This window comes from Hylaeus anthracinus, unplaced genomic scaffold, assembly GCF_026225885.1.
Source record: "Hylaeus anthracinus isolate JK02 unplaced genomic scaffold, UHH_iyHylAnth1.0_haploid 12001, whole genome shotgun sequence".
Classification (NCBI taxonomy): domain Eukaryota; kingdom Metazoa; phylum Arthropoda; class Insecta; order Hymenoptera; family Colletidae; genus Hylaeus; species Hylaeus anthracinus.
Window position 1 is genome coordinate 21,793,030 of NW_026534348.1, and position 10,906 is coordinate 21,803,935.

The following is a 10,906-nucleotide window of genomic DNA, read 5'->3' on the forward strand; positions in this document are numbered from 1 at the left end:
CTATTGCATAATTGAAGATGGATCATACAGTACACAATTTAAATTTCTATCGATACTAATACTTTTAAAAATTTGTTAATAATTTTCTGTTCCCTAACCTTCCCAATGGTCTGATGCCCATTGTAATACATGTCGATATCACAATTATTTTTTACTTTAAAGTAATTAATTTGTCAAATAAGGAAACAAAATCTTTTTAACGGGTATCTTCGACTATTCAGAACATAGAAGGAAAGGTCACGCTTACTTTTAATAGTTACTCTCGAATTCCATGACTCGGGAATTTTCGATATCGAATTCTTTAATAATATCCGAACACATAGTTCTAAAGATAATCAATGTTGGGTTCTAAAATTCGCCGACAGTCGATATCGAATCGATTCCTAATTGAACATAACCCAGACCACACTTCGGTGGTCAAGGCAAGGTCAAGGTGTCGATGAATAAGAATTATTTTAAAACGCAAAATAATGAAAGTGTACTTTACTGTCAGAGTTTTAAAGTATGGGTTTTGATGATCTGAGAATGCCTTAGCTGGCCACGCCAAGCATTTGACTTCCAGGTCGCGGAAATCTAGGCAAATTTCCAAACAGTCTCGGTTTGTGGCAGATACGCTATTTAGCTTCTTCATTTTACCGCCAAAGTGCGAAGTAGTCACTTTGCATGAGTTGTCATTAGGGTCTGAACGTCAGCACTGTTTAACACAGCATTTTAGCTGCGCATAGTTGGAAAGCACCGAATTTTAGATTATGTTACAGAGTGTCGCCATTGCACTGTACTGGAAAACACCTACATGTACTGGCAGGTCATTTCGATTTCACATATTTTTTTACTTTCTTGTAGCTTTTTATGGTATAAATTTACGATCGTTTTAATAGCAGAAAAATATGCAAACGGTAATATGATGAAAAGAGACACGCGAATCGTAGAATAAATGATGTAGAATAATGTCTGTAAAGGACACGTAAGTCATAAATGATGTACGTTTCGGTTTCCTGCCATTTAATTCTAATTCGTAGATTCTCGTCTCGAGTGTAGAGTAGATAATCGGTTAAATTGTGACAGAAGTTTCGTAGTTTAATGCCACGGAGATTACGCTATCAAATGCAGGTTTGTGTCCGTGCGTTTGTCTTCTTAATTCATATTTCAAACTTCATTTCAATTTAACGTCACGGAACTTGAGGATACGTACCATGATGAAATTTGATTAAAGAGGAGAAACAAAGTTGGAACTACACTCGCTACGAACTAATGGACGATGAAAAACTTATTCAAATTTCAACTTGGAGCGTGTTCTTTAAAAGAAGACATGATGTTTTAGTATTTCTACGACAGAACTTGTTTCGTCGGTTATTTGAAGACGTGCACTTCTTATGAAAGGAAATAAGGAGAAAGGAATAATCGAAGGACATTGGAAGAGTACAAAGAACGCACTTACTAGTATGATTAATTATATTAGGTTGTCCCAAAAGTTTCTTTCGTGAATTGCATTCAATTATTTTCTGTGCCAGTGTTTGTATAAATAGACAATCTAATTTCTTAGATATTGATGCTGTAACAGTAATGAAGCGAAATGAATCGTACACAATTCAGTAATGTGACATAAAACATACAATATTGTGTATGTATTAATTCTTAATAAAACGGAAGAAATTTTTGGAACAACCTAATACAAACAAAGTCTAGTGGAATTTAACTTCACTGTTTTTTTGCTTATTCTTTTTCATGCTTTTATATTTTTCGTATATGTAACTACTGTTCTATTTTAGTAAAATATTCAATGCGATCATTAATATTAATTTAATTGGTGATAGTCGTAGTCCACTTACCAGACTTTTTTTTTTATGACACCAGATAAATGTAAAATTTGAGGAACAGGATATAAAACTCGAAGGTTTAAAGCAAAATATCTTAGACAGAAACAAAGACTGTTATTATTCGTTAACCATGAACAGGGTGAAGAATGAATTTTTCATTTTATTTTTACGGCTACAAATTGTTCCTCTATGATATGTAAAATCAACGTTATTGATTCGAATTCAACAAACATCACTTCTAATAATTTTGATTAGTATTAATTTGATTAATTAATTGTTTTAATCAAAGATATATATACAGAATATGTCGAAATTTTCTTAACATTTATATGCAATGTATATATAGAGTTTGTCTATTTAAGCTTTGAGTTAACATGATTTTGACATAACTTACATTTATGGTTTTTAAGTTTTTCAATTTATCAAAGATTACTTTTATTTCGCCATCGTTTGACAATCCAATCTTTTTAGTAGATTTCTTTTATGAATATATATTTTTAGTATCGAAGAGAGAAATGCTGATTTTGTTAGAATAAAGAGAAACTTCTAGCTTTTAGCGCGAAAGAAAAGCCTTCTCTCATCGGAATGTCATTTATGCGACTAACGAGGGAAACATCCATTTATCTACTAATAATGGCTTCGCGGTGGAGCGCCACGTTAAACGGGTTACGTTGAAGGTTACACACGACATTCTGACAAAGCAGAACGGTATAGAGAACGGTATAGTATTCACCAACTTCAACAAACGTGGATATTTTGTTAAAATCAATTTTGATTCATAGAATTAGTGTAGAGATGGTTTTCTGCGGTTTTCACTAAACAATAAATTCCAAAATATTTATTTCTATGTAAACTATTTAAAAATGTACTTCTTAAAGTGATAAATAAAAGCATTAATTATAAGTAACCTGTGTAACACATCTAAAAAAAAGAGATAAAAGTATAAATAATCACAGATATGAATTCTTCCAACTTAAATACTCCTCAAGAAATGTAAAAAACATCCATAAAGTAAAATCATAATTTTAACTAATTCATATAAAAGTGTTAAACGGATTATTTATAATTATCACTTTTATTTACTATTTCCAAAATATATATTTGTCAAATTGCAGAATTTCCAGTAAAATAAGACTTACAACTAGGTTTAAAAAAATCAATGATTCGATATATCCTTCTTAGCTAGAAACACGAATTATCCTTTATTTGTGTATTAAAACGATATATAAAACTGTATATACGTATAGATTGCAGAAATCACTGGAATGCATTAGAATTCTAGTAATTTTAAAAGCGCAAATCCCTGCAAGAACGTGGGTTTGAAATGCGGATCCCCTTGTATTTTAAATCGCTTTATACCAACTTCCTGAATATTTCATTCTATTTTCGCCAAGGGTTCGTCCTACGAGAATGAATCTTAAATGTCGATAGGACGTCAATGGGATGCCCTTGAGGGTTTCTCCCACGAGAAAAGGTTACCGCGTAACACGAAGGAGAGACCTTCGCTTGGCAGCTGATGGAAACTCAATATGCCAGAGAAATGTCTTCAGATGTGAGTGTGATGGAAGTCAAGTTGATGGGAGAAAATAGAGAAGATATACAGGAGTTAGAAGGAGTAAAGAGACAATGGAAGTTTCGTAAAGAAGAAAGAATACGTTGACAATAGAGAAACCGTTAAGGTCAAGTAACGAAAAATATGCTTATTTTGTTTTACTCCCATAATATCAGATTATACGTTGTACATTCAATTATATTTATTGGATATAAAAACAACAGGGTAAGTAAACCCCAAAATATTTGGTCCCCTTAAAATAAGCCAAAATCGAAATTTTTATAAAGAAATTTTTATAAAGAAAGCAAAATATACAAAGCATATGTATGTATCTATATCTCTTTATTGTGTAACAAATTATTTTGTTATAAATACATTTCCTTTTCACAATGTTCTTTCCTTATATCTAACTGCGTACTCTATTTACTTATTTTCTACGCGACGCTGGTTGTTTGACGGTTTACAATAATACTGTTTTATTTGTATGTTTTATTTGTACATTTTTTTTTTAATATTTACTCGCTAGTGTTATTTTAATTTTTATGCCAGTTAATGCTTACATTTTATCCTAATTTCCTAGTCTATTCTTTTCGCTTGCTCCTTATTCTACAAATTGTACTCTTTTGCTTTTGGTGTAGAGAGTTGCATTCTCTTTTCCTATCCCCCTTTATGAATGCTAGTCTTAATCTTTCACTCTCTCTTTTTTTTCTAATCTACGATATAAAATTATAAAATTAATAACAATACTGACAACGTCTTAGTGATACCCGTACTATTGTAGCAAACATGTAATAGCAAAATATAAATTTCTCTCTTAAAGTAGTTCGTGTTTTTTATATGTTTATATCTGTATTTTCCGCGGCATATCTATAGTATAATATTCGCATCCTTTAGGAACTTAATTAAGGCTTTATACAAAGCATATTTAAGTATGCGAAAGTCGAAAAAGAAAATCAAATAAAGTGGTACGCGTGACAGTCAATATGCTAAAGGCAAAAAAAAAACGGGATGCACGTAGAAGAGGATTTCAAATGGAGAAGCGTGAAACAAAGAGCAAAGTGGACTGGAAACGAGCGACGAAACGCGGAGGAAGTATTTCTCTTCCGCAAACACTTTACGTTTCGAATGATGAGAATCTGCGTGTTGACTGGCTGCGTCGCACAGTGGTGCGGATGGCCAAAAACCTGGCCAAAATTACAAGGAGTTTTCGGATCTTCCTGAAACTTGGTGTTTTAGGGTTATTTGGGCCGCAAATTACGAATCTAGTATCAAAATTGCAAAATTCAAAATGGCAGATCCAATATGGTCGACATGCATACTAAAAATATGAAATTATTATGAATTTTGTTACGAAATAGGAGTTCTAGGTTTATAGGGCAACATACTTAGAATAAATTGTCAGAAATAACAATAATAAATTAATGTTAAATTAAAATTAAGGATAATAAAGTTTGTTTTAATTCCGCGTAAACAGTCTTTTTTTCCTTGTAAGCATGGCGCAAAGCGATGCGACGCCACTACTGCTTTTTCATGATAAGCTGACCAAGATTCATAAATTTTAGAATAAAGAATGCTGTTTTTAGTCTTCAGTTTCGTTTAAATAAATGGAAAAGTAGATCTTTCAAAAGTAGGTTACATTAATCTAGCCTCTTGTAACCGAAACTTTGACAAATTATAATCTCGGATCCATTATTAAGTAAAAACGTATTAGTGTTTTACATACTTCTTTTTTCATTTTATATTAAGTTTTATACTAATATATTAACCTTTACAGATATATCAACAAGTTATGCTGGTTGGACAGATTGTAAATATTCCTATTTGGCACTTTAAATTTAAATAACTTAAAATGGAGCAAATTTGCGCAAGTTTTCTCAATTGGATATCATACCTGACATGTTACTTTATATCAAGAAACTTGACAGACCGTGTCACTCGGTGACTATCATCTTTGTTTTCCTTCCGATTCATCGAAAGATAACTAAAATTTATACCATATTGAGAAGGGAATTAAAATAGTGGATCCAAAGATATTTTACTTTGTTCTTGTGGAAAGTTTATGTTTATAACATCTACTTTTATCGTAAAATGATTTACATATGAATCTATTGAGGATAAACTTTCTATGATTCAATAAACATGCGCCACTTTTCACGATATCAAGGAGCATGAAATTTCGTCATCTTTGAACCTCTGCATATCAGTAACCGATTACTATTTTTTAAAATTTCAAGCGGCATTTAATGCACTCATATGTATGCAACACACGGACAATATTGAAAAAAGTGTGTTCGAAACTTCAAAAATTGCATTTTGGCCAGGTTTTCGCCCATTCGGACCACTGTGCGTCGGTCGCACGGTCAATTAAAGGAAGTCTTGACAAATTTCCGCGTGGGATACGGTGCACGAACGTCAATACAGTCCTTTGAGAACGTTACTCCAAGGCAGTCAAAATTCCTGCTTCTCCGAGAATTGCTTAAACTATTTAGTGATTCCTTATAAACTGCTAGTTACCACGTTTGCTTTCATCATTAATTTCAATATAAATACTGGAGAAATTTAAGCAATAAAGATTGACATGAGTTTTTTATTATTGTAACATAATTATTAAAATGTTTGTAGAGGTGTATAAAGTGTAAGGCACCATAAATTCACATTATTGAAATAAATGTCTAGCTGTTATGATTTTCATATGTGATGACTTTATATAACTTAATCTAATCATTTGAAATTATCTGGTGATTCTATTTTTACGATATAATATTGAATTATTTTTCTTTCATTTGAATAATTTGCATAAGTTATAAGTATAAGTTATACATGTAAATTCTGTTTATTACAGTCACCACGGGTTATAACAATTAAATACTATTTTTATCAAATAAATATTTACTGTAACCATCGATAAAATAAAGAGTCGAGAGCTGTTCAATTTGCGGACATTCTTCGTTTAAGACCACTTTTTAAATAGATAGAATTTGAAGAAAAACATATGCTAGGTTCGTGAAGAATGCTTATAACGATAATAAATTAAATTGTAAAATCAAGAATGATAAAGGAAATCGTGGTTATTGAAAAACAGAATAGAGTAGTAGGAATATATTTGAATAGTAACATAAAGAAACAAGACCCGTGAATCGGGCTGTGAATAATATTATGCTGTTGTAAACGTGATCCTAGTTGTCTTGCATGTTAATGAAAAATTCCGAGATTAATTGTTGAAATTATATCATTGCTGTTCCCTCTTGTAATTATCTACCCCGCTGTAATTAAAATATTTCTTTTAAGTGCAAGGCATGTAACACATAGCCGAAGTACTTGAAATAGTTAGAATTATAATTCCATAAGACATTCAACATCTCATTCGTGAAAAACGTCTATTTTGATTAAACCTCCAAACATATTATCCTTCGTCAAGAAAAAATCGATGCTCAATTTTAATTTTATATATACTTTTATTGTAAGAAAGAAAAAGGTTATTCAAGATTCCTTCTGGAAGTTTAATTTATAGTAAATTATTAAAACCGCAAAAGCTTCTTATTATGAGGATGCTTTAATCCATCTTTTGAAATAAATCTTTGATGGCCATAGCTATTGAATCTTTTACTCTCCTCAATATTCCTTTTTCGCTACAAGGTAATTTTCAAGCTTACCAAAGAATTTCTTTGAATTTTATCCTAATCCTTTTTATCCATTAATATATAGCGTTTTTTGTTTGCTTAAAATTCAATTTCTATTTCAAATTTAAATGACAAATTTAATTAAATATTCAAAGTTAATTCCTTTTCGCAGTACATCAAAGAATAGGAATTTTGCAGTAACAACTATTATAAATATTAATAAATTCATAAATTTGTCCAAATGGGAAGATTATAAAATCAGCTGTGATTAAATGTGAATGGTTTCATCTCGATCAGTTAATTTCTGTCCGAGTTGCATCAAAGAATAGAAATTTTGCAATAACAGTGATTATAAACATTTAATAGAAAGTCCATGCACGATCAAACGTAAAAAATGTATAAACGAAACACTTTATAAAATATACTTCTATTTATAAAATGCACAACGAAGTATTTATTAATTTTTTTCTCCTAACATATGTAGTATATGTAGGCTAATGCCACTAAAAATAAAACCATGGACCGAAACTATTAAAAAATCTACTTATTATTTGCCACTAGGGAAATAAAATTATTTTCTACTTTTTAGTGGATTTTATAAATAAAAGCATATTTTAAATTATTTTTTTCTTATATACTTTTTACTCGTGTGATTCGTTAAATCAAATTCTACTAGTTATTTATTTATTGTTGATATTTCGCATCCTTCCCATTTCTATTAACGTACCAGTGTTACGTAGAGTTTCCTCAGAAGCTCTATTGGAAACTCAAGTGAAACATCCATACGATGCGAAGCCCTACAAAACCAAGACAAATTGCGTAAATTGTAAGCACGGAAAGAGCAAGGAGGTGATGTGAGGGTGTTTGAATTCTGTGTTAGAATTTAAGAGTGACTGAAATCTTAATAGGAAAAAAAGAATTTTCTCTAATAATACGAACGCCTTATTGTTTGTAAAACAATTTTTTAATTGTTTTTTCAATAAATTGGTTTAAACAAATGCCTTGTTCTTATACTACGCACTCTTTTCAAAATTTAAAAAACTGTGAGTACATAGCTTTATTTATCCTTTTTACGGAGAGGTTTTCAAATATTAGATTGTCCTAAAAGTTCCTTTCGCTTTATTAATAAGTAATACATGCACAATATTTTATGTTTTATGTTACATTATTGAATTGTGCACGATTCATTTTGCTCCATTACTGTTACAACATGAATATCTATGAAATTAGATTGTCTATTTATATAAACACGACCACATAAAATAATTGAATGCAATTCGTGAAAGAAACTTTCGGGACAACCTAATAGTTGTAAACTCGATAATTTTCGAAATTTTCGAAAATATTTTGAGATGCTTTCAAATATCAATAAAGTCTACAGATTTCGTCAAAGTCCAAGATGTTACTTCAAAAAACGACTTCGCATGTAACGCATATGTATATAAATATGTCTTTTAACTAAAATATGTGTAAGATGGAAAGTAATATAATTACATTAGACTTATAAAAACATGCATTTGCATTAAAATCTGCAGTCTAGTTATAATATTTGTATCAAATAGTCAATGGAAATAAAATAAAAGGATATAAAATAAACAAATATCTGCTGTTGGATTTCAGGCGGCGCCATCTCGATGACCGATGCCAGCGGCAAACCTTACGTCGGCGGTGCCGGAAACGGTTCAATGGCCTCGGTGGCGACTTCCGGAAGCGTGGGAAGCGCGGCTTCGCCGCTTCGAAGTTCCCTGAAGAAGCCCAAACCGCTTGGCATCCACAATCCTGGATTCTCAGCGCACAGTCCGACCCTTTCCAGAAATGGGTCACAGAAGAAGGTGCGAATCCAAACTCACTCCACCGAGGTCTAGGAATCTCGCGCTTCGCCAAGACGAATCTTTCCGTGAATCGCGGAAGCGAGTCGCGGTCGACGCGACGTCCTCGTGGGACATCGTTGAACGTCGCGTTTCGCTCCGAAACAAATTCATTCGACTGACACGAGACGAATGAATGTCGACGACCATTATTCGATCACGAAAATTAATGGACGCGTCGATCGAATCTTCTCCCGTACCAATACCCGACAATTGCGAATCCCGTGCAGGTGTTCAACGTTGATGGAATACAGGGATGATCCAGCTTGATCGTCTACGAACGGATCCTCTTGTCATTACAATTATCAAAATGTCCCTGGAAAATATGTGACGCATTGTGAACACTATCTTTGCTGAGTATCAAAATATTTTTGCAAATGTAGAAATTCGTTCAGTTACTTTGTACATGTCGTGGTTAGATATTTATGCTAAACATATAAGAAATTCTTTTGTCGAAAAAAGATATATTTACTATTTTATTATTCGAGTACATTAAATTAAATCGAATCTTTTAATATTATTTCGGTAATCTTTGTGTTTCGTAAGAGCTTTTATAGGTCGAGGTAAATATTATAATGAGTTTGAAATATTTCGTCTTTAACATTCGTATGTAATAAGACTTTTATTTTTCTCGAATCGAATGTCTATTTCTTTAATTTATCAGAAATACTGTTATTGACACAAGATCATAAATGACACATACCATTTTCTGAAACTACTAAAACTATGAAAAATAATAAGCTTCTCTCAATATTATTCCAATATGAAAACTAAACGTTATTTCGTTAAACAATTATTATGGAATGGAATATCACAATTAGGAAAGACGTGTTCATTTTCTCTTGACTATTATAATAACTTCAACATAATTCAAAACGACCAAAACAAAATATTTAAACGATTTGTCAAGATGCAAGTCACTGACAACGACTTCTGAACAATGGAAGAAGTGTATATGTCGATAATCATGCTTGAAATTCGGTTTTGCTATACTCATCTTTAATTCAGGTTTTGAAATGGATATTATTTTTTGAAAACATCTAAAATGCATACGATAACTTCAAAATGGGACTACGCATGTGTCAATTACAAATTAGGAAGAATTGAGTAAAAGTACAAAAATTCCAATTTTACTCTGTTTTTGTATTTTTTTCCTATTTATATAAGAAACATTTATTTAATTAATTTCGATTAGAAATAATTTCGGCCTTTGTTTTGTCTTTTGTTATTCGTTGGGTTCGTTTCTCTGATGAGGAACCAAATGTAATCGCTCAACATTCTTTCATCCCAATATACTTGATAGCGCTACTCCATGGTTTTTATATCTCGGTGAAACCTTTCGATTACATTTGGTTCCTCATCAGAGAAACGAACCCAACGAATAACAAAAGACAAAACAAAGGCCGAAATTATTTCTAATCGAAATTAATTAAATAAATGTTTCTTATATAAATAGGAAAAAAATACAAAAACAGAGTAAAATTGGAATTTTTGTACTTTTACTCAATTGTTCCTAATTCCAGTATTTATCCACAGATTTTCTTCAACAAAAGCTTGTTTTCTTCGTAAAAGTGCGATCTATACGTAAACAATAAGAAACTGGACATAATTTGACAATTTCTATTTTTCCATGGCGATGGAAGAAATATTCGTGTTTGATTTTATCCGAAAAATCAAAGTGTCTCATATATATTGGCTCGTAACACTGAAACTATTGAACCGATTGGAAAATAATGGTAAAAACAATTGTTGGAAATTCGATTACCTTTAAAAGACCTTTGAGTCTTGCGCGACTCAATCGGACGTTTCTAACTCGAGATATGGCCTACTATGTGAACATATGTCAGAAAAAAAGGAAAAAAATTCATATAAGAAAAACCTATCTGCAGAAAATTTTTTTCTTATGATTTTCGAGTTTAGTAGACCAAAATACATAAGAAAAAAATTTTGGCATTGAATGTACATTTTGGGTGTAAACTAGTGTTATCGTGGTCTTCGATTATTTTCCTAATCTGATTTGTTATTATTTTAAATCTATATTTAATTCTT

The 10,906-nt window shown here is 31.4% G+C and overlaps 1 protein-coding gene across 5 annotated transcripts in view; it reads left to right on the plus strand.

Moving 5' to 3' along the window:
• Window positions 1-9,557, plus strand: part of LOC128891250 (uncharacterized) — a 256,897-nt gene extending 247,340 nt beyond the window's left edge. For 4 of the 5 annotated variants that reach the window (XM_054150645.1, XM_054150641.1, XM_054150643.1 and 1 more), the window contains exon 8: window positions 8,610-9,557. In XM_054150645.1, coding sequence (XP_054006620.1) covers window positions 8,610-8,854 — 245 coding nt within the window. In that variant the 3' untranslated portion in view covers window positions 8,855-9,557. Of the gene's footprint in view, window positions 1-3,248; window positions 4,674-8,609 lie in introns of those variants that run through there. The other variant, XM_054150646.1, reaches the window with a different exon arrangement.
• The last annotated feature ends 1,349 nt before the right edge of the window (window positions 9,558-10,906 follow it).